At 40.0% G+C, this 26,112-nt stretch overlaps 5 protein-coding genes across 5 annotated transcripts; 3 read left to right on the top strand and 2 right to left on the bottom strand.

The window, feature by feature from the left end:
- Positions 1–18,471: 18,471 nt before the first annotated feature.
- Positions 18,472–20,126, bottom strand: N7508_006905 (uncharacterized protein; the record flags this gene model as incomplete). The annotated part of the gene is made up of 6 exons (XM_058464971.1): positions 18,472–19,043; positions 19,106–19,521; positions 19,817–19,853; positions 19,912–19,940; positions 19,995–20,041; positions 20,100–20,126. 6 exons carry the CDS (start codon positions 20,124–20,126, stop codon positions 18,472–18,474), a joined length of 1,128 nt encoding a protein of 375 aa, XP_058318824.1.
- A 330-nt stretch (positions 20,127–20,456) lies between these two features.
- On the top strand, positions 20,457–21,613 carry N7508_006906 (U2 snRNP complex subunit HSH49; the record flags this gene model as incomplete). The annotated part of the gene is made up of 3 exons (XM_058464972.1): positions 20,457–20,476; positions 20,534–20,909; positions 20,963–21,613. 3 exons carry the CDS (start codon positions 20,457–20,459, stop codon positions 21,611–21,613), a joined length of 1,047 nt encoding a protein of 348 aa, XP_058318825.1.
- A 489-nt stretch (positions 21,614–22,102) lies between these two features.
- N7508_006907 (DUF2015 domain-containing protein) lies at positions 22,103–22,522 on the bottom strand (the record flags this gene model as incomplete). Its single annotated transcript, XM_058464973.1, has 2 exons — positions 22,103–22,422; positions 22,471–22,522. The coding sequence occupies 2 exons, from the start codon at positions 22,520–22,522 to the stop codon at positions 22,103–22,105; spliced, it is 372 nt and encodes a 123-aa protein (XP_058318826.1).
- Positions 22,523–23,130: 608 nt separating this feature from the next.
- Positions 23,131–23,892, top strand: N7508_006908 (uncharacterized protein; the record flags this gene model as incomplete). The annotated part of the gene is made up of 5 exons (XM_058464974.1): positions 23,131–23,173; positions 23,258–23,352; positions 23,427–23,450; positions 23,503–23,624; positions 23,696–23,892. 5 exons carry the CDS (start codon positions 23,131–23,133, stop codon positions 23,865–23,867), a joined length of 456 nt encoding a protein of 151 aa, XP_058318827.1. The 3' UTR covers positions 23,868–23,892.
- A 658-nt stretch (positions 23,893–24,550) lies between these two features.
- N7508_006909 (malate dehydrogenase) lies at positions 24,551–25,920 on the top strand (the record flags this gene model as incomplete). Its single annotated transcript, XM_058464975.1, has 8 exons — positions 24,551–24,563; positions 24,618–24,649; positions 24,699–24,809; positions 24,862–24,949; positions 25,012–25,389; positions 25,440–25,524; positions 25,578–25,722; positions 25,780–25,920. The coding sequence occupies 8 exons, from the start codon at positions 24,551–24,553 to the stop codon at positions 25,918–25,920; spliced, it is 993 nt and encodes a 330-aa protein (XP_058318828.1).
- Between the last annotated feature and the right edge of the window lie 192 nt (positions 25,921–26,112).

The raw sequence follows: 26,112 nt of genomic DNA on the forward strand, positions 1-26,112 counted from the left end.
ATATTGAGGTTGTTGGATCATGTTGAGATCTCCCTGCGGGAGAAGACTACATGTCTGCCAAGGCATTTATGTTACCTCAGGCCGTTAATATGCTACTGTCACGGGATTCACCACTACGATATCTAGAAGAAAAAGGTAGTTTAAAGTTAATCCATTAGAAAAAGCTAAGAACTTGATATACAAGTTTAGGGATAAGAGCTAAGAGTTACGGATATACTAGGCACTAATCAGCTGCAGGGCCGTAACTTACTAATAGATAACCGTGAAGTAACCGACCACCTATATACATATCTACCACTAGAGTCACGTAATGATTAGACTAAGCACTTAGGGTGACTAGCCAACATAGATGCTAGTTCATCTAGCCGCCTTTGTACCGCCGTCCCAAATTACACTATAACGCTAGGTACCGGTAGGGCCCCTTTCGGCCTACGACATACCGTTCTAAAGAATACTAATACTTTAGGCTATTGACATATAAATAACTCTTAGTTACATATGTTACTTAAAGGAATATATGTATTCTAATTAATAAATATCCAGGAATCTCTGGAATCCGATCTGTTAATAATAATCCCAAGGTTTATAATATATATCAGGCCCTTTCAAATTAATATAGGTGGTTCAATACCCTTAATAAGCTAAATTCTTTAATGACTAGATACTAGTTTTGAAAGAAATATTAAAATAAGGCTATAGACTTTATGGATAGTAAAATTCCTTCGGATAATTAGCTACAAAATAATGTTTTCTTAGAAACAATGATAACAAAGTTTTAGACATATTCGCCCCCGAAATAATGTCAACTTTATCTTGGATTAAATTAGTAGATTTTACTATTTATATAAAAAAAGATGGATAGCTCCTTATATTCCGATTTATCCTTTACCTCAGAAAGAGTTATGAGGACTAGGATTGGTTCTTTAATATTCTAAATTTTAGCTGTATCCGCCCTTTTAAAAGGCCTCTAAGTATGATAATCCTTGTTAGGGGGTAGACTATATGGGAACTAACCGCGTAAAAGTTAAGTATAGATACTTATTATGTTACGTAACTTTCATATTGCATATCTTAATAATATCTTCGTACTTCTATACAATAGGAAATCATACATAGGGAATTTATCTAGAATCGCTTAAAAGACTTCGGGAGGCTGAAATCGTCACTAAGTTATTAGAATATATATTCTGTAAAAATAAGACTGAATTTTGTAGTTCCATCAATAAAATATATCAGAATAGTCCCTAAATAAGTATCTGCTATTAAAAGCTAGGAGAAGCCTACTAGATTTTATAGCGCCTACCAACGTTTAATCAAAGGATACTCAATCAATTAATCAACCAAGCAAAGTTCTACTAACCTGTTGGAGCCTATGTAGTATCGGATAGCTATGTAGGCCCTTCTTTCTAGTTAAAGCAAGAACTTGTGCCCCCTACGCATGATCATGCTCTAGTACACAAAATTGGGCTGATTCTCGAAACGAAAGAGTACCAGCCCTATATGTAACTCAAGACTCGTAAGCCCAAGATCAAATCCCATTACAAATGAGAAGTTCAATGCTAGTAAGCAATGAATAAAAATGGATACGTGGATGAACCGTCCACCCATGGGAAATCCTATGGCGGGACCAACTTTTCTTTTTAGTCCCATGGACATAGGATTAGATTTTGGCTAGCCCCATGGGAAATGTCAAGGTCCAACTATCCGTAGCTTTATTGCTAGGCACTCTATTATATACGAGGATGTAACGGAGGGTAAAAAAATCGAGTATCGGGGCTAAAGCGTCCTTAGTGCCGGTAAATGTATGTACCTTGACATTTCCCATGAGACTAAAAAAAAGATTGGTTCCACCATGGGAATCCCTTAAGTTTAAGCTATGTTGAGCCTATTTTTAAATAGCTATAGCAACCTAAAAATAGCATACAATATAAAGGGTCAAGGACAATTTAGGATATATTTGATATCATAGATATAGACGAAAAGAATACCCACTTCATCTCCCTAACAACTAGACTTCTGCAGAACCTCTTAACCCAGGCTGGGTTCTGGGTCGAATCCATCAACCCGGCACTGGTTCTGGGGCCCCAACTTGGGTTACAGACAGTGCAAACATGAATTATGCAAAAGTACACGTGTTTAAAGGCCGTTTTCACCCTTTTATAGAAGGTAACTCTAGTATCTAGTTTCAATTATATTGTAGAAATATTATGCCCTTATAGCCCATAAGCTAATATATCTATATAAGCTATATTTTAATTTTTAAATAAAATACGTATTATAGTAAAAAAGTGGTGACACCTATCTACCCTCCGAGATATATATGTCTGCCTAATGTCTTATATTATAATTTACATAGAAAAGTGAGATAATAGGTGTATTAGCCAATCCCAATGTATAATTTATAAGCATTTTATACTAAGTTTTATGCCGAAATTGGGTCGAGTTGGGTCCAAGTTGGGTTTTGCTAGGGCCCCAGTACTGAGTCCGGGTTGGGTTCTGGGTCGGACTTTTGGATCCAAGTTGGGTTTTGCGGAAGTCTACTAACAACGGAATCTCGACATTTTATTCTTCTTCCTACACCTCACCTACTGCTTAAATTCCAAAGAAAATTAACTCGAAACGTAGGAAATTGGCTGAGCTAAGTACTGAGCAAAGTTCATATATTGTACGCTAAACAGGCAGGTAATTCGCAGTCTAAGCTTGGTGCCGATTTCGGCTGTACACGCAAGACTATCTACGATATGCTCAAGCGCTACTAAGAGTATTATAGGTTTGAGTCTCTACCCCGAATCGGCCGTCCTACTAAGTTAGATGATCGATCTACTAATTACTTAGATTTATAGGCGCGCTAACACCCGGTTATCCTACTCGATCTACTATACGAAAGATTGCGAAGCTATTTGGACTCGAAAAATGTCGATCAAAACGCAAAATCCATATTAATCCTTCCATTGCTAAAATAAAGCTAAAACCTGCGGGAAAATAGCGGCGTGAAAGCTTTCAAATCGTAGATCTTCTCGGATACGTGGTCGGTGCAACAAACCTCGAATATTAGACCACAATATACTTCTGTAAGACTCTGAAAGGCCTTCGAAAAGACCTTATAAACACAAACGATTACGTAAAGGATATTTCACAAATAGTTTAGGCTAGAATATAGCTTAGTGGTCGGATAGAGTTAATAATTATATAATAGGGCGAAGACTCACTTTTAGGGAGGGGAAATACTACAAAATCGTATATTGAAACACTCCAAAAAGGTCTAATACCAATCTACACCCCTAGGATAGTATTTGAGCAAGATAGCGCGAAGATTCACGTAGCAGATTTAGCGGAATAGTGGTTTAAAACGCGGGGAGTATACGTCGAGGATTCGCCCGCGCACTTACCTAATTGAAATATAATTGAACCGGTAAAGTACTAGTTAAGACTAAAACCTTTTGAGCCCTTTCTAGAGCTTCTTGGCATCGGAAGAAAGGGGACTAATTAGTTTTCTTTTCTTTTTTTCAAGAAAAGAGCCCTAGTAGAAGCTTAGAACGTATTGAATTAGTCAAAGATAGATACCCTAAGATTGAGTATAGGTAGTCGTTTAGACGTAGTACGGAAGGCTAGGAGTTATTATACAAAATATTAAGCGAAATTTTGAAGTGCTATTATTAAGCTGTCCGTAAGTTTGATTCATAGTATATAGGTTATAAAATAGTGCTACTATATAGAGAGCAAGTGATATATGTACTTTAGAAGGGGAACCCGAAAAAATAGAGTGAGAAAACAGTTTTAGACGGGAATATATTTCACTCGCTTGTAGGATACGTTGTAGGTAATAATCTAGGATTAAACACGATTAACTAAACTATAAATAGAAACAAGTGTTCTTATATATCCTAAGCTGTTGTATAGAAGCCAAGTAGAAAATAGAACTATAGAATCAATCTACTTCTTATATACACGTGCGTAAATTACTATCTCAAAGGATAGTGCGGTATATATAGTCAAACTTACTCTAAGTTTACTTGATTGTTTAGATTATATTTCGAACCTAAATTAGTATACAAACCTATATAGGTATCCTAATTTAAAATAATAAATTTAAAATTTCCAACTCTGTTCTAAATTAGCTTCTTTTCTATTAAGACCACCATAAGAGCTCAGCAATCGAAACGCGAACTAAAAAGACCATTATAAGTGATATTAAGTAATTATATCTTATACCATGTTAACGTAATTCACATGCGAGTGGGCCACACAAGCGAGTGGGCCACCTACCGCGGAACGCGTCAATTAATTAGACCTTCCTTCTTTAATCACCTACTATGCCACCAATCCGTACTCAATCCTCTCGAAATTTAGTAGAGCAGGAGGGTAGGCTCTTATTAGCTATCTAGGCTATTAAGAATGAAGAACTTACCTCTATACGCGAAGCAGCACGCCACTTTCAAGTGCCCCGTTCAACCTTACAGCGCCGCCTTACCGGTGATATCTTTCGTCCTAACTCACGCGCAGTAAACCTTAAATTGACCGAACTTGAAGAGGAATCTCTTCAGAAATGGATTCTCTCTATGGACTCTCGTGGAGTAGCCCCTCGGCCTTCTACTATACGAGAAATAGCGGATTTACTACTCGCGGCGCGTGGATCTACCCCTCCTCCTTCGGTCGGCCAAAATTGGGTTACAAACTTCGTGAAAAGACACCCAAACCTTGCTACCCAATTTTCGAGACGCTATAACTACGAGCGCGCGAGGTGCGAAGATCCAAAAATCATTTCTAAATGGTTTTCTCTCATTCAAAAGACTATTATTCAATACGGTATTAACTCCGACGATATCTATAACTTCGACGAGACCGGTTTCGCAATAGGCTTAATTGCGACCGCGAAGGTGATTACGCGAAGGGAATTCTACGGTCGGCGAGTACTCTTATAACCCGGAAATCGCGAGTGGGTTACCGCAATTGAGTGTATAAACGCCTCGGGGTAGGCGCTTCCTCCGTGCGTGATTTTTAAAGGCAAAAACTATATCGAATCTTGGGTCGATAGCCTTCTAGGCGATTGGCGCTTCGAGGTTAGTCCGAATAGATAGACTTCCGATAAAATTGGACTTAAGTGGCTTAAAAAGCTCTTTATTCCGTCTACTTCTTCGCGTACGAAAGGGAAGTATTAGACTTTTGGTACTCGATAGCCACGGAAGTTATCTTACCGCGGAGTTCGATAAAATTTGCAAAAAGAACAATATTATCGCAATTTGTATACCTCCGCACTCGTCTCACCTTTTATAGCCTCTTAATATCGGCTATTTTGCGGTATTAAAGCGCTCGTATAGCCGGCTTATCGAGTCAAAAATACGGGCTAGAATTAACTCTATCGATAAACTAGAATTCCTCGAAGCCTACCCGTCCGCGCGAATTGAGGCATTTAAACCGGAGACTATTAAGAATAGCTTCGCCGCCGCTGGTTTAGTACCTTATAACCCTAATCGAGTAATCTCGAAGCTCGATATTCTCCTTCGAACCCCAACACCCCCTTCGAGCCGGGGAAGCGATTAGTCGCTGAAAACGCCCTCGAACTACGTACAATTACAAAAGCAAGCTTCCTCAATTAAAGCTTTGCTAAAACAGCGCTCAAAAAGTCTACCAAGCCCACATAATTCCGCGATAGATCAGGTTTTAAAAGCCTATCAAATCACAATGCAATCGCTAGCTATTCTTGAGAAAGAAGTAAGCGATTTACGCGCTAAAAACGAGAAGAAGAAGCGAAAAAGGACTCGGTCTACTAGATAGATATCTCGAGAGCAAGGCCTATCAGTTTCAGAGGCTCTTAAGCTTATTTAGGCGGAAGAACCAGTAATTGAAGCGCCAATACCCCGCCAGGCAGGGCCGGCTTCCGCACCTTTACAGCCGCGTACGAGGGCCCCGAACAAGTGTAGTATATGTGGTATTCAAGGCCATAAAATGACTGCATATCCTAATAGACCTCAAGTTTAGCTTATTGAATTTAATAGCGTTTTGGTTGAGATAATTGCATTTGAATTGACGCGTTCCGCAGTAGGTGGCCCACTCGCTTGTGTGGCCCACTCGCATGTGAATTACGTTAAGTACGCACTCCGCTTATAGCTAACTGACCTAATCCGTATAGCTATGCAGCCTATTAGGCCCTCTAGGTCCTAACAGTTTCCTAGCCTCTAAGCTAAAATTTTAACTTTTGTTTCAATGTTAAATCTATATTCTTTTGCTAAGATAGCTATTACAGTAATAAAAAAATGCTCTTATATATCTAGTATTAAATGATACTCTTTTGGTCAGGTTTCAGTTTCATCTTCTAACAGAACAAATATATCTCGGTCGTTCATACTAAGTTCTAATGGTAGGTCATAAGAAAATCTATTACTTTGTATTTTTTTGCTAAGTAACTAAGCCAATACCAACAACTTTATTTTTAAGATTTATATCGAGCTTTAATTAGAGTATATAAGCTTTTTCTTATCTTTAACGGGAAATATTTTGTAATTTTCTTCCAAAAAATGGACTCGAATATATATAGATGCTTAAAATCATCAATGGTTTAAAGTATTTAATATCTTTATAGTATTATGGCGTAGAGTAGAAAAGTTTTAAGAGTGATAGTCCAAATTCGTAAAACCCTAGTGAGGGCTTTTCGAAGTGTTTATTTCTTGAAATAGTATCGCTACGATTTCTAAGTATATAGTTTCATGTAATCTATCAATTGATCATAATTCTACTAATGTCCTAGAGCCTATATGGTATCGAATAGCTATATAGGTAGTTCTTTTTAGTAAAAGAATTCATGTCGTATACGCCTAATCATGCTATAGTACAAAAAGCTTAGCCAGTTCTCGATATAGTGATCAATAGTTTATTTACAGAAGCCGATGCGGTAACCTACAAAAAAAACCAATATAAATAAGATCCTGGCTCTATAAGGCGCTAAGTACACATAAATACGTAGATACACCGTCTACCTCCCCTATCCTTATCTCTACTTTCTCGACTCAAGGATTATTATCTATATATATGCCGTCTAAGCTAGATACTAGCTAGTCTCTATTATAGTAAGATTAAGGTCAGTTCTCCGCTCTCCGATACCCTTAATTTAGCTTTAATTAGTAATTATTATCTATTAGGCCAAGCTAGGTCTTAGCCTAGTTTAATAGCATATATTCGAATTGTGTAGCGAGGTGCTCTCCTCCCTCGATATTCGTAGTAAGCATTACTAAGTACCTAGCGTCTTCGGGACTCTATAACCTCGTACTCTCTAGCTTTGTTATCGGACTCTCCTTGTTTAGTATATTAAAACCAAACTAGTAAGCTGGTTTGGGGCAAGATTTTAGCTATATAACGGGTAATTAGAGGTTTGAAAACAATACTATCATAACAAAATAGCTCTTTCGGCCCAATTAATTTATACAGTTAGTCGAATAGGTAATTTCGTAGGTCTCCGAAGGTCGAGTATCTAAGTAAGGCGTACTACGGCGTCTAGAAGTGCCTTCTTTACAGTGATATTTTTCGGACTCTGCTTCGTTTATCTTATTCACGAAGTAGCTTAGTGTAATACGCGCTAAATCAGATATAGTCTACTATTCTTTAGTAATATATTTCGAATATCTATCTTAGGAAATGTTATAGAGGCCTTAAAGCTAGACTTTATATCATTAAATACTAGTAATAAAAGAGGAATCATCGATCTTTAATTTAATCTCTCCTTTATATTTCCTTCTATAGATAGTGTCAATATCACATGGCCCAATTATTACGTGATTCAGGATAGACCTGAGAGTAGTTAGATAGCTAGCTTGGAGAGCATGACTTCTTCCTCTCTCCGTCCGTCTTCGCCAATAATAACTTCGTACTACTGCTGCCTCCTTTCCTCTGTCAAGAGTTGGTATATATTACTATTATATTAGGACTAATATAGTATAAAATTATATAATATTTATCCGCTCTTATATTTATTATATTATTATAAAGAGTATACTATCATAAGGGTAAGGGTTGATATTCTTTTAAAAAGATAAAGCGAAATTAAATATCTTTCTTGTCTTAAGGAAGATCTTTACTTATTCCGACGGATTTATACTAAGTATATCTTTTACTAGAAAATTAAGATAGTAGAAGAAACTAAAAACTCAAAAAGAACGACTTATCTTTTATTAGGTGGATATCTTATCAATTGGATAAATACGAAATATAATAAGTAGGTAAAGCGTAGTAAAAGAAATGTTTATCCTAATATAAGATTGTTTTCTTAAAAAGGGAAGTCCTTCTCGAGATAGGTCTGTCAATTTAGGTCGAAGAAGCGAGATCTAATCGTCCTTGACATTTCCCATGGGACTAGCGAAAATCTAGTCCCATGGGAAATGTCACGGTTTAGATCTAATCAAGCCGACGCCTATTTCGATCAATAAGGGGCGCCCACAGCGATATAGTCGTTGTAAAATGCCTAGACATAAGAGAAATAGGTGCCTAGAGAGGTCTAAATAGCTTCAGTTGTATTGAATTCGCGTTGTGGTTGAAAGAAATGCATAATAGTAGTAGATATAACGGTTGGGTGAATCATTCGCTTACCGGTTACGTTAGCTACTATCCTTGAGCTCTAGAATATCACTAGAACGAGACTATAACTAAGATTATCTATTAATCGAAAGAGCTATATAGATAGATATGTAAGCTAGTAGTAATTAATTAGTCTAATAGAGAGAGATAGATATATAATAATAGCATTATTTCTCATCTGGTCTCAATTATGACCCATTATTATTAATCCTGTTTTATATGGAATATAATAGCTAAAGCTTTAAAATTCTTTTGAAATTCTTAAGTTACGTATAAAGGGTGATATAGAAATACAAATATAGACTTTGAACCTAATTTGCATGATTTTGAATTAGATAAATAAAATTTTTTATTTATTTGAAATTTAATCATTTTTCGGGTTTTATACTTCACAACTATAGTATATAGTATTTACTTGTTTTCATATTTATTAACTTATTCTAGAAAAGTATACGAATATAAAGGTCTAGAGTAAAATTATTTTAGTTCAAGTAACTAGATTGATTACAAAATGTGTTATTTAATAATTATTTAAAATTAGTTCTAGCTTATTTTTAAGTAACGTGTCTCACATACGAACTGCCACTACAAGCGAGTCGCCATCTTTAAAACACATAGTAAATACGATAGATTATAAATGGAGATCCCAACTACAAAAAGCTATTTATTTTTCACTTTTGGTAGAGATGTGTTGATAAGAATTACTAGTAGTATGTTGAAATTGGATGTCTACTGAATTGGAAAACATGTATGTCAAGGCCGACGAGGTTTTTTAAGCCTAGTTTTTCTCTCAATGAGTGAAAGGCCTTATATAAATGAGAACTCTTCTCCTGATCTATACTCTACTTAGTAGGTCTAATGCTGATCACTAAATTCATGTCTGATGTGTGAGGAATTTAGCCTGGATGCGCCATTAGTCTCAACATAGTATATATCAAGTTCTTCGAAATAAATTGTAAGATATTGTATTTACTATGTGCTGTGGAGATAGCGGCTCGTACATGAGATATATTACTGTCATTTGATTTTGTATTGGTTATGATCATACTTGATCCTTTTTCTCTTGCACTTATGCCATGAAATCGATCGTAATTTACTTGTATATAAATCAATTGGTAGAGGTAATAATTTATTCTTTCGTCTCTAAATATATTAAACAGGAATATTAAACGATATATAGTTGAAAATATTAGGTATTACGTTTTCTTCAATGTTTTATTGCGAGAATATATATTTAATATATATTAGACTTATATCTCTCTACACTCACTATATACCTATATACTCTCTGCAAGATTTAGTAAAAGGGTGCTATAAGGCAATAATTGACGATATTATTATAAAGTTAGTCTACCCTATTAAGACCCTAATATATTGCGAATTTACGACATAGTTCTTTAGCAGAAAAAAGATCAATAGTGTTATACGGTTTATTGCGGTTTATCAATAGTTTCTCGCGGTTTCAAATAGGTTGACCTATAATAAAGCCACTCTTATCTAATTAGCGGCTTAGTATAATTATTTCGTCGTGATATACTAACTCCCCTAGAGATCCTTCGTTTGCTAGTCACGTCTATATAAAATCCTTATAATTTGTGCAAGTTAGACCCTTCCCTCCTTATATTTATAATTAGCTACCAAAGTTTTGATCTTATTATATCTTAAAACTAGCAATATCCCTTATGCTTATTATTATACGATAGCGACTTTGAAAATTACACTCGCTATTATCTATTTACGTCTAATTTATCTAAGAGTTAGGAAATATCACCTTCCTTCGATATAGATATCCTCCGACTAACTATACACCCTCTATATTATAAGACGCGAAATATTAGTCTAGTATATAGGATACTTTTCACTAGGTCGCCTTTAGCTTAGATAATGCTTCAAGGGTTCTATATAAGCGTTATGGACAAATTCTCGAGTATAAACCTCGCCTATATAACAAAGGATAGGAAGAAATAGCGTTAAGGAACCTTAACTATTAACTTATAAGCGTAGGCTATATTAGAGCTTTCTAGGGTAAGTGGTCGAATATTACACGATTTCTATAGCCAAAGGTATATTCCTTATCTTAAGATCTTAAATTAACTATATCTAATTACTAGCTTTTATAGCAAGAATATACTGATCACCAACGAGTTTAGTCAAGAGAAATAGGAACAAGAACTTCTTCTTACACTTCTCACGGTCGCGCGTCTCCCTTTTCGGCTAATTAAGTATCCTACGTTTTATCGTTTAATCTAGATAGCCTAGTCCGCGCCAAAAGTCCCTAAGATCCTATTAGCAAAGATTATACGACGCCGCCTATAATCCTCTATTTAATAATAATAGGAAGATATCCTAAGAACACTTCCGGACGATACAAAGATTAGACCTTGACACATGGGAAATTTTAGTCCCATGGGGGTCACGTGGGATCCACTTCCATGGGACTAAATTCCAGAGCTCATTGCCAAGACTACGATCATTTGCCTCTTTAGGTAATAACCTAACCTAAATAGGTAGTCCCATGGGAGATGGACTAGATTTCTAAAATTTCCCATGGACATGGGACCAGATTTTGGCTAGTCCCATGGGAAATGTCAAGGTCTAACAAAGATCTTAATTACGCTCGATTGCTAGACGTCGCTTTTTATATAGGTATCTATAGTTAAAACTAGCTATTTTATCGATAAGGACTAGTAATACCGTAAGGTTCTTCTCGGTTTTGAAACGCTTTATAGATCACACTCTAGGGCTAACTTAAGTTCTATACTCCTCGATATTCTTAAATATAAGATTAAAGATCGGGTCTTCGCTATTATAACTAATAATATATTAAATAACTAAATATTAGTTAATATACTATAATAAGCAAAATTAGAGGACACTATCCTCATCTAGGCTCTATACCTTGCTTATATAATTTAGCTAAGTCTAAATAAGGTTCTTAGGTATAATAAGGCTTACCTACAGAATAAATTAATAAAAAATATTGGAGATAGAGCAGCAATCCTAGTTGGCGTATACGAATATAACCAAGATATTGCTCATATACTATCTAAGGTATATAATATTACCTATATAACCTATAGACTCCTTACCTCTAAATTTCTAGAAAGCTTACTAGCAAAGATACCTAGCAATTATACCCTTACGAGGGATATATTTTTAGTCCCTATAACTAGTGCTAGGGCTAAACGGCTATTTAATAATAGCAGAGATATGTATCACTATCGCCGAGGTAGATTATATATAGCAACTATCTAAGAGCGAATAATATTCCTCTATAGATCAAAGTTTGATATAGAGGAATAGTAGGCCTTATTTCTAGCTAACTTATTCTCTTAAGATAATATTGAAGCAGTAAAAGAGGAAAAGGAAGAGATTCTAGACTAGTTTGGACTTGACCTAATTAGTGATAATAAGGAGGGCGCCTAGGAAGAAGAGAGAGAGGGAGACACTAGTGATTCTTCGAAAGATATAGTTCCTCTCTACTAGTCCCTTAGGAGGGAAGCACTTAAATAAGTCAATTAGTTCGATCGCGGAAGCGTCCTCGATAGGAGGATAATCAATAGTTATATTATTAGAGGTTTATATTATAGCAAAATCAAGCATATTTTCTAACGGCCGTCAAAAAAAGCCAGTGCGATAGCTCGTAGTCCCTAACCCTGCTTTCTAACGGCCGTCAGAATTTCAGTGCTATAGCTCTAAGAATGCTTAAACGTATAAGCAAACAATTTTGCACTAATTAAACTAGTCTCTTTAGAACTAGTAAGCTACTAATAGATATCTTTCAACTAAGGCTTTCTGTCACGGCGTAGCGTTGGCATTACGTGCGCGTGACAATTTTGCGTACTTAGTCAGTATATGTATCGGTCCCAGGCATGTCAGCCTGACGGCTGACATAGTGGTATTTTTGGCCTAGTTGGTAGATGTGTATTGACCTGGATGCATGCTATTACACTTTCGTCAAAGGAGTTGAGAGTCAAGTAAGAGAAATACCCAAAAATACAGGCGAAAGCTGCATATTTTATACAGTCACGAGACTCTGCTCTATTTGCATTGTTTGGGGCCTATTAGGGGCCCGCAGTGGGCCCGTGGGCCTATAAGCAAAGCCCACAGCCCATTGTCGGCTCAAAGACTAGGCCCAAGGCCTAACCCATCTGCGGGTTGGGTTGGGTTGGGCTCGGGTTGGCGTGGGCTTTGGCGATGTCTACTAATAAGACCCTACCTTCTTGCGCAATTCAATTGCGAATTAGTGGCATAGTGGGTGGTTTAAGAAGAGAGGCCCAATTAACTAACGCGTTTTTGGGTGGGGTGGCTAACTCACTAGTGAATTACTTTACTCCCTATAGGTATTAGCAACAGTCAGTTGTCTTTATTATCCTTAATATCTATAAATAGATATAGCACTCTATCTCTTTCTAAGGCCGACTTAGCTTATAATTTGAACTTAGCTTATAATTTGAATTACTAGTCAGGGATATATCTCACCATTTAGCTCTTCCTTATGTTAAAAATTGTACTAAGGTTTTCCTATATAAACTCTACCTCTATTTCTCTTAAGGCCCCTACTCTTTTTCGCGCGTACAAACTATATTACCTAAAAGAATTTGGTCTTACTTGGTCTCGAGGCTTAAGATATAGCGAAGTATTATTATATGGTGAGGCTTAAAACGAGCTATATCGACAATAGTAAATATCACAAGCGGAGTTAAATAGCGCTCTGCACTAGTATCTATTACAGGAAATTCACTATAATAAGCGCGATGATACTAATCGGGATCAATATCTTTCTAACGCCTTATATAGAATATTAATTATATTAAGCTTAAGGTTTAATACTATTACTTAGATAATAACCAAGCTGTTTCAAAATAATAGCTCTCTGGGACTCTATTCGTAGAAGTTAATCTTTATAAGATAGAGTATTTCAATAACTCGTTAGTTAACTACGAATACAATAGCGAATTTATAAGAGAGACTGTTTTTAATATTTTGTTAAATGACGCTATAAAGATTCTTTTTACTTATAACGCTACAGATAGCTTGTTATTATTAGTCTAGTCTTTTTAGATAAGGATTTCCGCTTATATTATAGCAATAAACTTGTTCTATCTTATCTTAGTAGATGAATAACTTTTCTTTTCCTATATAAAGCGCTTGAAATTCTTAAGCTACGATAGTCTAGTTATCTACTTATAGAATAGCTAGGTAATCTAGAGAAGGTAATCGATCTATCGCTCTTCTTCTGAATCTAGTTAATCCGTAGGTAAAAGCTACGACAAATCAGAGTCTTAGTGCCGAAGGCAGTAGGTACAAACTAAATGTGGGATACACTATCCACCTCTCTGTCCTCCGTCTCATTTGGATATACATACAAAAGCGACGCAGCAATTGTTTTAACACCCTTGGACAGCCGAATTAGCGTCAAAACAATATTTTCTTTTCTTTTTTTTACTATTGTCTAAAGCTGACGTCGTATAGTCTTGGGTGTAAGTAATACTACTTATAAAGGTCAAAGCTAGGCTTTATAATTAAATCCTCACAGTCCTAATACGTAGGATACTAGAATGGAAGCGAGGATTTTATACTTAATATAGCATGTATATTTCTATCGGTTCTTACCCAAGACGTTCCTTAAAGTCGGGGTATATTAAACTTATTTAGTTAAGATAGGTATTAATTGTAGTTCACAATTAGTAAGGAGTAAATAGTTTATACCATTACTTCTAACGATTTTTAGAAATACATTAATATAGGCCTAGTTATATATAGTATTTCATGGAATTCGAAAATTTAGGTAACCCAAAACAAAGATATAAAGATAAATCTATTTACTAGTAGGGTTAAACGTAGCTAGATAAATTAAGGTATAAAACATATAAATATTTAGGACTATTTTGACTAAGCAGCCTACTTTATTACTAGTAGATAAATTTATCTTTATTTTTTTCGTTTCGGGTTAGCTAAGTTTTCTAATTCGGAGGCCTACTACGTTAGAGAGTAGTAGGAGTAGAATTAGGGGTAATGATTTAGGTATAGTTAGTTATCGAAGGTTTTAATTTTTTTATATAACGTATTTCACATGCGAGCCGGCCACCCCACCCAAAACGCGTCAAATAATTAAACCTCTCTTCTTCAACCACCCATTATGCCACTAATTCGTACCCAATCCTCTCGCAAGTTGATTGCGCAAGAAGGTCGTGTCTTATTAGCTATCTAGATATCTAGATTATCAAGAAGCAAGAGATTACTTTAATCCGCGAAGTAACGCGTTATTTATTATACCGCGTACAACACTTTGATATTGACCACGCGGCTTTCAATTTCGCGCGGAAACCCCGCCTAAATAGCTAAGAATAGAAATTGAAGAATCGCTTAAAACATAGATTCTTTTTGTAGACTCTCGCGGAGTAGCCCCTCGGCCTTCTACTATACAAGAAATAGCAAGTCTATTACTCGTAGCGCGTAGATCTACACCCCTTTTTTCGGTCGGGGAAAATTAGATTACAAACTTCGTAAAAAGATATTTAATTCTATCATCTAGGTTCTTAAAACGATATAATATTAAACATATAAAATGTTCTCTCTTATATAAAAGACTATTCCTTAATATAGTATCGACCCTAATAATATCTAGAACTCTGATAAAAACCAGTTTCGTAATAGGCTTAATTACGATCGCAAAGGTGATTATAAGAAGGAAGTTCTATAGTTAGCGAGCACTTTTATGACCTAGAAATCGCTAGTAGGATAGAGCAATCAAATATATCAATATTTTAGGGTAGGTGCTTCCTCTGTGCGTGATATGTCACAGCAAAATCTTTATCGAATCTTAGTTCGATAACCTTTCGACTAATTTGAGACCTAGGATTACTCTGAATAATTAAGACTTCAGTAGGTCGAAAAACTCTTTATTCTATCTAATCTTTCGCACATAAAAAGAATTATAGGTTTTATATAACGTAACGATATAACGTAACGTACAAGCGAGCGCCGCATTCAATTGAGCGCCGCACCCACGCGTAATTCTCGCGTTTCATTTCAACTCCCTATTTTTATCCACCCATCATGCCTCCAATTCGTACTTAAAATTCTCAAAAACGTACAGAGCAAGAGGGTAGAATCCTGCTAGCTATTTGGTTTTTTTTTTAAAAAATAGAAAAGAAATGCTCTCTATGTCAATTGGCGCGCGATTACGACATACCTGATCGAACGCTCCGCTGCCGCCTATCCGCGGTGAAATGTCGCGCTAAAACCCACCTAAATAGCCGAAAATTGACTGATTTGGAAGTGATTACTCTCAAAAATTAGATACTCCCTTAGGATAAGCGCGGAATAGCGCCTCGGCTAAATATTATACGAGAGGTAGCTAATTTGCTACTAGAAGCTCGCGATATTGACCCCCCTCTTACGGTCGGCGTATATTGTGTCTACAATTTTGTTAAACGGTATAATAAGCTTATAACTCGATTCTCACGTGCGTACGATTATCGGAGAGCTGAATATAAGGATTATGATCTTATATCAAAATAGTTTAATTGCTCAAGAAAGACGATCGAGAAGTACGGTATTGTGGATAACGATATCTACAACTTCGATGAAATTAGATTCGTCCTTAGTATAACTATCACCGCTAAAATTGTTACGAAAACGTTATACGGACGGAGATTATAGTTGCAATCGAGCATAGGTGATAGTTATTAAGGCTATAAAAGCAAAGGGTAGGTGTTACTAGACCTTGACATTTCCCATGGGACTGTAAACAATGCAAACATTAGCTATCTCGTGACTTATATAAATAATGCATTTCTTGGCGGTTCCGAACGGTATTTTATTTATAGTAGCTTTTTCTAAATTAAAGATATACTAAAAAATCACAAAACTATAGTCGAAATATATCAAATGTAATAAATATTTGTTCGTCTTAATACTCGCTAAAACACCTTTAAATTACCGTATTTTATTATGACAACTCAGCAATTTATCCATTATTATTATGAAAATAATGTATAGATGGGAAATTTTTTTCAGTCCCATGGGAGTGGGTCCACGGGACTAGACCTCTGTAGGAATTCCTATGGGACTAAGTCCCATGGGAAATGTCAAGGTCTAACCAGAGATAATTAAGTCCTAAGTAGCCCGTATAGCCCAAGTTTTTGAGTGGATTTTAGGACTTGATTTCCTCAGGGTATGAACGAGGGCCTTTATAGCCTCGAACGAGGACCCTACCAATATACAGCTTATATAGGACTTAATAGCATAGAAATATAATATATCTAGATATGTTTAAATAGGTTTATTACTCATTTTAATATCGTTGTGGTATGATAAAAGCATCTAAATCCAATCGACCGAGGGTTAGTGGCTGTCTCGCATGTGAAATACGTTAAGAAGACTACGATAAGATTAGGCGTATCACTTAGGACCTAAGAGAAAGGGCTAGTATTAGAAAACTAACTTACTTAGTATATATTAATTAGTATGTATTAGATTGTATAAACAGACTTGAAAGGGAACGACTTACTTGGTAAAGTTTACATCTTATTACTATAGAAGACGTGATAGGGGTATAGCCTCGGACTTAAGAGTATTAGATCTATTATAAAATAAGTATTTGCCCTATATAAGGATCTTATTAGTACATTAGATAATAATTTCCATTTAGCCTAGTTATTCGCTAGCTAGAATCCCCTAGAATTTAGAATAACAATATTATAACTTTCAAATATAATATTCTAAGTACAATGAATACACTCTATTGACCTAAACAGTTTTAAAGAAGTAGAACAATTAAACAGAGAAGTGACTATGCAAAGAAATTAGGCTTTAAAAAAATAAGATTTCGTAGTATAACGTTAGTAGAATTAATGTATACATAGAAGTGAGTTACATATTTTACTAGGGATTTTCTGATTTACTCCTAATAAACTCTTAATCATAACCAGAATTTTCTAAACACCTATAGGAGTCCTACGGGGTTCCTATAAAGGGACTAAGATAAGAAAGAGGACAGAGGAGGTGTATCCACGCATTTATTCTGCGCCGTATGCCCAATAGGCATTAAGCTTCTCATTCATACTAGCTTTGGGGCTTACTACGTTTTCAATGGTTTAGCCTTATATGTAGGGCTGGTACTCTCTTTCGTTTCGAGAACTAGCTCAAGTTCTGTATGATCAGGCATATGGAACACCAGTTCTTGCTTGCTCCAACTAGAAAAAAAAATGCCTGCATAGCCGTTACGATACTATTTAGGCTGCAAAAGGCTGATGAAATTTCGATTGATTGATTGATATACCTCCAGAGACTTAGCATATGTAGACAACCCCTGTGTGATCCCCTTAATAAATCATGAAGCGTATATTCCTTTCTATAATACATTGTTAAACCTTAGGATATAATATGAGAAATGCCAGCGCTGGCAGCGTGGCTATACGTGGAGTATTCTACGCGTGAGAGAGCGGCCTTAGTGCGTACTTCATGTGGCATGCCTGTCTTTCTGAAACGCCGTGGAAGTGTTGACATACATGATATGAATTATTATCCCAAGCAAAGAGGTATTATTACCCAATTAATAGAAGTTCGACGAACCCAACGTAGCCTGACTAGTATGCTATAGCTATATAGCGCACTTCTTTCAGATCAAAGTAGGAACCCTTATTATATTATATTATATACGCATAATTATAGTTCAATATAAAATATCCAGGCCATGTAATCACTGCAGGGGCCTGGTGACTTGCGGCTAATGCTGCGAAAGACGTGGTCTTGAACCAGTCAGAAAGTCGGTTTAGATTCTTATAAAAAAAAAATAAAAAAAACCCCGTCATGCAGTCAACACAGAACACCATGTATACCACGAGAGGCTTTCTCAAATCATATGCTGGGGCTAGCATGCACTTGCAGTATATGTAGCTATGGCCTATCGTAAGATAGGTTGGAAAGGTAGACCTTCGTGTTCTCGTACACCAAAAAAGTCACCCATGTGCTTGGAAGCACGCGAAACAGGTTGGGACCAAGACCCTTATAAAATCCTGCAGCACCTTCACGAGTCCATATCTGGGAAATAACATCAATCGCCCCACGGTAAATCCGATGCGCCTCGTAAGTCTGCAAGCGGGACCTTATTACCTGATATGGATAGGTAACACTGCCCGCGAAGACCTTTGACAAACTGGAAATCGCGAAAAAGTCAACATTGCTCAATGCCCGCTCGGCACCTCGGTTGCTGTCGGAAGAGCGGTCGGTGTTCATCCCGGACCGGATAAGTTTTAACTGCTCATAAGCCATGAACTGAAGGGCACCATGACTGACACCAAACAGTGCTGGAACAAGGCCACGGTAGAAGCCAGGAATGCCCTCGGTACGGTAGATTTGTTTTATACCTGACGTGAGGGACGAGTACGCTCCAGGCACATGAGAGCCGGTTGACAACATGCGAGTTTTGATCACCCAGATTGGATTGGTCAGAATAGCTGTAATGGCGCCTTTGTGCGGACACAGGTTAGTGTATAAGAGCTAGATATTGACCAGAACATGTCAGACACACCTGCACTTCCAGACGCAAGAAAATAATCAGATGATGCGAGCATATGATTGCTTCTTTGACGATATGTTCGAAGAGCGTCTTTCAAGCTGCTGTAGCACAAGAAGTACAGAGCCCAGCTTGTAGAGTTTCCAACCAGATTCGGGGCCAATCCCCGATAAAAAGCGGCAAAACCACCTTCATGATGGGAGATTTCACGGATGATTCGCAGAGAGTTGCCCAGCCGGGACGATGAAGAACGATCAACTGAAGAGGTCCAAATTAGTCTCATCATAGGGTCCAAAGTAGAAAAGAGCTTGCCTTGCAATCTTGTCTTGACCAGGTCGAGGGGGTGCAACGAAAGCGTCGACACAATTCCGGCAGTGAATCCAGCTAAAGTCTCCACAGCGGATGACGAGAAGCCATGGCTAGTCATGAACCTAAGAAAAGGAAGAGTTATGGGGGTGAAGTGGAAGTGGAAGTGGACGTGGAAGTGGTCGGAGAGAGAAACCCGTGACCTCGGGAATTCAGAGACTACGAGAAAGCGTCTTATGGTATGAATCGATTGATCATAGATCTTCCGACCCAATTAAAAAATACAAGTGGCCTTCATTGAAGCCCAACGTTCCTCCAAAGAGTGACCTGGCCGTCTCCTCTATCCATCTAATTTAGGCAAGCGGCGAGAACAGTCTGATCAGTTAGTACGGGTTGAAATGCAGGCTGGAGTTGAGATACCTGAACAAGGTGGGCTTGGGGTCGCTATAGGTGTAGCCTGTCATTAAATTAGCCTCCATCACATACCAACCTTGGGAAGTCTTGTGTGTACGTACCCAGATAGACAATTAGAGGCAAGTAACCGCTGGAAGGTATCGGTCAGCTCAAGGAATGATTTGAGAACTCCTGAGGAGCTTACTAGTGAATTGCAACGCGAGAAACATCGATGACCTTTGAGACACGCTCCTGCAAGAGAAAAATATGGGTTAGTTGTTCCAGTGAAAGGGTCAGGTTCGCGACCAACCTTGGTCTCTTCGGAGAATTGAACCATTGTGATTGTGATTGTGATTGCGATTAAGAGAGGTAGTTGGCGACTCGAGAGATAAAAGACCAGAGGCGCAACACTGGTCGACACTGGATGGAGATGGTGGTATGTTGGTGAAGGGGATGGTGGTGCGGGTGAATCAAAAGTTTTCGGAAAGTCGGGGCCGAAGTCAGTGATCGCCCCAGAGCTTCTTTCTCCTTCACTTCAACACTTGTACTCTGCACCTTTACAATCTCCCAAGTGCCAATCCTGCCTACAATACAAGCTGCAGAGTCCACTCTACTGTCCTTCTATTGTGTCACTAGGTTGTCTGTGCTGTAGCTAAGATCCGCTGCCATGTCCGGCGCACGGCATTGGTATGAACCGTTCTCTCCTTACTCGTCAGCAGGGGTCATGATGCTAACTAGACACAGGGAGCAAGACAAAGAGGCCACTGTTTATATCGGAAACCTCGATGAACGGGCCTCAGACAGTCTCGTATGGGAATTGATGCTGCAGGCCGGGCGCATCGTGAACGTCCACCTGCCAAAAGACCGGGTTACGCAGTTACACCAGGGGTATGGATTCGTTGAATTTATCAGCGAGGAAGATGCCGAATATGCATCAAGAATCATGAATGGAATTCGTGTATACGGAAAACCTATTCGCGTGAATAAGGCATCGGCCGACAAACAAAAAACTGTAGAAATCGGCGCTGAGCTTTTTGTTGGCAACCTCGATCCCATGGTCACCGAGCAGGTGCTTTTTGATACATTCAGCCGTTTTGGCAACCTAATCAATTTGCCAAAGGTGAGATAATTTTCTAATGATATAACATGACCAACGCTAATAGCTTATTGCAGATTGCTCGCGACGACAACAACCTCTCCAAGGGTTATGGATTTGTCTCATTCGCCGACTTTGAATCGTCTGATGCAGCCATTGCCAACATGAATGGCCAATACCTGATGAACAAGCAGGTGTCGGTGCAATATGCATACAAGAAGGACGGCAAAGGCGAGAGACATGGTGATGAAGCAGAGCGAACGCTGGCGGCCCAGGCACGTAAACACAATGTCCAGCCTCCTACACAGCAGCTTCCGCCTCAGTTTGGTGCGCCTGGGCCCGTTTCAGCAACACCTGTCATGTCGAACGGTGATATTTCACGACCCTTGAGTACCGCACCATCGCAAGTACCCGACCTCGGCATGGGTCGTCCTTTGCCAGCTATGGGTTACCAGAGTGTTCCTCCTCCACAACATCGACCTGTTCCTCCTCCCGCCCCGTCGCTCAACACGCCGCCACCTGGACTCCCCGCGCGGCCCCCGCGATCTCAAGCCGGATACGGTGGTCCTCAGACTTTCTTACCATCTGGATTTAATGGTGCTAGTCAGCCGCCTTTCAATCCACAAACTGCGCCACCTGGATTCGGACCACCTGGATTTGGACCTCCGGCTGGGGCGCCTCCGTTACCACCAGGCTTCCAACAGCCCGGATATGGTGGTAGCCGGTGATCGGTGAGCCTCCCAAAGCTCTGATAAAACCCTGACACAGGTTTCTTTGATATGATTTGATGATTCCAGGACCAAAAGCACTGATTCATGTTTGATATTCTCCTCATGGCCACCTCGGGCACGTTGACAGCGGTCGCCCAATAGTGCCACGGAGCCAGCTCACTATTGGCAGTGCACGGTCATGTAATAATAGGTGGTTTGTTTGATGCAGAAATACCAGCCAGACCGATAATGTTTTCAGCCCCTGATAATTGCTATCCATATTGAATGACAACTCTATGAGCCTGAAGGCAAACAAAGAAATTGCCAAGTTTCAAACGCGACAGAATATATCTCCAAATGGTACATTGTTTAGACAGCAAAACGAGTTGGAGTAGAGTATGAAGAACCCTGCTAGGAACAAGACAGCACTGCCTGTGACAGGAAAAGAAAAAGAAAAAGAAATCCAATTATGGTCAAAGAAAGACTGGGGATATAGACGTGGAGAGATCACGAAAACGAAACAAATTTGGGGTCCCTTGGACGGCCGTCAGGTCCAATATTATTCTTTGCGAACCGTTGCTCCGTGTAGATTCGACGCGCTTCGTCGAAGTTAACCTTCTGATTCTTCATGATCTTTCGCACCTCCCTCTTTGCTTTCTGATCCAAGCCACCCCTTGAGTCGCCACCGGCAACATTGGCAGCCAGATCAAATTGTGAGGAGCTTAATCCAGCCTCCAGATCAGCCGTGAAACTAGAAGGAAGGCGGTGGTAGATGTAGTCAGGGACTGGGAGTAGTGGGATCCATCGGGAACGAGTCAGGTACAGCGCTGATGTTTCGTTAGGTTTTGTTCAACATATCACACGAACCAGCTTACCTGTTCCAGATATGATGACCGTGAAAACGAGGGAATAAAAAAGGTAGGTCATGATGAGTACGCCGAGGGTCTAAGGGTGAATATTGCGATGGGGCGCTCGAGCTCTCTAAAAGATGAAGTGTCCCTGTTGACGGGAAGCAGTTACTGGGAGAAAAGGCATGGAAACCGACAAAAAGAAAGAAAGTAGGTTTACTGGGGATGGCAACGTCAGCGCATCCGTCGGCAGCCTTAAGGTTGGAGATATCCAAGCGGAAAGCGGAAAGCGGAGAAAGCTGACAATAAAAAAGGTACAACGCCCTTGACAGTACAGTTGATGTATGAAGTCAGGTTATCAAGTGGAAGATATGTACTCCGTATAATACGTAACATGAGTAGGTTTTATATCCTTTCAATTTACTCCGTACATGTTAGGAAGAAGCGTATGGAGTAAGATCCGAACTAGCCGATTTAGCGGATAAAGTCAATGCCTCACGATTCAGGCGAAAATGCCAAGAATCAGACCACAAGGCAACAAGGCACCAATCTATTCCCAAAGTGGCCGCCTTAGCGAGACATCCATTTCAAGTCTTGGCATTCGACACACACAATTTGGTCGACGTGAAGACGGATTGATAGCGACTACGATCTCTCAATCTCCCAACCCAACACCCTCTCATCACAATGGCCACAAACATCTCCAACGATCTGGTCTGGCAGATCACCCGTACGTTCAACCTTTCGCAGTTTTACTTGGGAATTTCACTTCGCTTTTTGGACCCGAACTTTCGCTGATCGCTCTTTGGAACAGGCAACCAGAACTCCTACCTGGTTAAGCGCAACAGCGGCGGTGGTACCCAGTTCTCCCGTGACCCCCTGAACGTGCTCAACAAGCACTCCTACAAGGTATGGGTCTTGGGTGGTTGACTCCGGTGAATAGCTCTTGGGAATTGGTAGCTAACAACGGTATGGGATTGCAGTACGCCGGCTATGCCAACAACAAGGTACATTGTTCTCTTTCTTGTCAAGAACTCAGGGCACTAATTATTCCATCAGGCTATCGGTGTCCAGGGTACCGAGAACGGTGTTGCCGTGACCACCAAGAAGCCCACTAACCCCCAGCAGCCCGCTAAGAACATTGTCACCGTCACCTATGGCCCTAGCACTGCCACCCGCAAGTAAGCGAACCTGAACTCCTTACACATGAACCAACTCTCCGTTGATCAGTACTGATCGTTATGACTCTCAGGATCTACAAGGGTGTTGCCGACAAGACCGCCAAGCACGGCTACCGTGCTGACATCCGCGAGGAGGCTGTTGCCCGTGTGAGCGCCATCCGTCGCTCGCAGCTCCCCAAGAAGGACACTCCCGCCCAGAAGCCCCGTGGTGCCAAGGCCCGCAAGGCTGAGGAGTCTGAGTAAATGCATTTACCTGAAATGACCTAGAAATTGTGGCATGTGAAGGATTTGGATTGGATGGAAGACCCGATAGGCGTATATCGCCGTGCTGGACTTGGGATAGATCCCATGCATTCTAGCAATCATGCTCCGGGGCGGAAGACCCTCAGAGTGAAAACAAATTCCAAAAAGAACAGTTTTCAATCGGAAAAGGAATCAGCCTAGGAATATCGTAGTACAGTAACATATGCACTCAACAACCGAACAGTCGGCCCGAGCCTTCAGGTTACGGAAATTGCTTCCCGCCTTTTCCCGATGGAATTATCCGGGCACATGTCGGAAGGTGATTTAGAAGCGAGAATTGCCGAATAGTGAAAGAGAGAAAAGGTAGATAAAGGATAGATATTGTGTAGTTCGGGAGGGTGAGAGGAGGTTGGAATGGGGGAGAGTAGATAGGGCTATGTAATAGACACCTACACATATATAGACTTGAAAATTGCCTATTCAAACACAGACTATGGACTAAAAACAGATAGAAATGTACTAACCACAGCAGTTCGGTATATAAGACAATAAAGCTACACGTCATTCGACATGTGGACGATTGTCCGGGGTTGCCCCTCTCAGCCCCTCTTTATAAATCGGCCGGTTCCCTCCTGAGCTTTCCCCCTTCCCCATCTCAATCTCTAAATTCTTCACAATTCATCATGGTTAAGGCTGGTGAGCTCTTTTCTTATTCCTTCATAATAGTTCACCACTGACTCTATTATTTAGTTGTTCTCGGAGCTTCTGGTGGCATTGGCCAGGTGATTATTCAATCGGGACCTTGAGAAGCCCCAGCTAATCACGATATAGCCTCTCTCCCTCTTGCTGAAGGCTTGCCCTCTTGTCGACGAGCTTGCTCTTTACGATGTTGTTAACACCCCCGGCGTCGCTGCCGATCTCTCCCACATCTCCTCGGTTGCCGTACGTGTCCCCCAAAGCGTCCCCGGTGAGCGCCGCGCTGACAATCATCTAGAAAATCACCGGCTACCTCCCTAAGGACGATGGATTGAAGCTTGCCCTGACCGGTGCGGACGTTGTCGTCATCCCGGCCGGTATTCCCCGTATGCGGAACCATAGCTCCCTATGTTTATCGTGCTTTGCTGACAATATCGGTGACATGTAGGCAAGCCTGGTATGACCCGTGACGACCTTTTCAAAGTCAATGCCGGCATCGTCAAGACCCTTGTCGAGGGCATTGCCCAGTTTGCCCCCAAGGCCTTCACTCTCGTCATCTCCAACCCCGTCAACTCCACTGTTCCCATTGCCGCTGAGGTTCTGAAGGATGCTGGTGTCTTCGACCCTAAGCGCCTGTTCGGTGTGACTACCCTGGATGTTGTTCGTGCCGAGACCTTCACCCAGGAGTTCTCCGGCGTCAAGAACGCCTCCGATGCCACTATCCCAGTCATTGGTGGCCACTCTGGCGAAACCATCGTCCCTCTGTTCAGCAAGGTCTCCCCTAGCTTCCAGATTCCCGCTGACCGCTACGATGACCTTGTCAAGCGTGCGTAACATTGATCTTTAATATGGAGATGACGTACTGACAGTTCACAGGTGTCCAGTTTGGTGGTGATGAGGTTGTCAAGGCCAAGGACGGTGCTGGTTCCGCTACCTTGTCCATGGCATTCGCCGGTTTCAGGTATGTCTACTCATTCTTACCTGGAAGGTTTAGCCGTGACTGACGTTTACTAGATTCGCCGAGGCCGTCATCAAGGCCTCCAAGGGCGAGAAGGGTATTGTCGAGCCTACTTTCATCTACCTGCCCGGTGTTGCCGGCGGTGATGAGATCGCCAAGGCCACCGGTGTTGAGTTCTTCTCCACCCCCGTGGAGCTCGGTGTAAGTGTTTATTATTGAAAGTGTATTAAGAATGGCTAGCTGACATGATTGATACAGCCTAACGGTGCCGAAAAGGCAATCAACATCCTCGAGGGCGTGACCGAGACCGAGAAGAAGCTTCTTGAGGCTTGTATCAGCGGTCTCAAGGGCAACATTGAGAAGGGCGTTGAGTTTGCCAAAAACTCACCCCCAAAGTAAGGACTTCCACCCTCTTTCCGTGCATTGCATAATCCCCCCCAAAATAATGAGTCTCTTTTGTCACTCCCCTTTGCCCTGTCAATGGGCACATCTCTTTCACGGATATGATGAGATCGGAAGACAGAGCGTCGCTAATCAATTTTGTCCCGGAAAGATAGGCTTTGAATATGACACCATGAGATTATGAACAAC

This window comes from Penicillium antarcticum, assembly GCF_028974205.1.
Source record: "Penicillium antarcticum strain IBT 31339 chromosome Unknown utg000006l_segment0_segment0, whole genome shotgun sequence".
NCBI classification, from domain to species: Eukaryota; Fungi; Ascomycota; class Eurotiomycetes; order Eurotiales; family Aspergillaceae; genus Penicillium; species Penicillium antarcticum.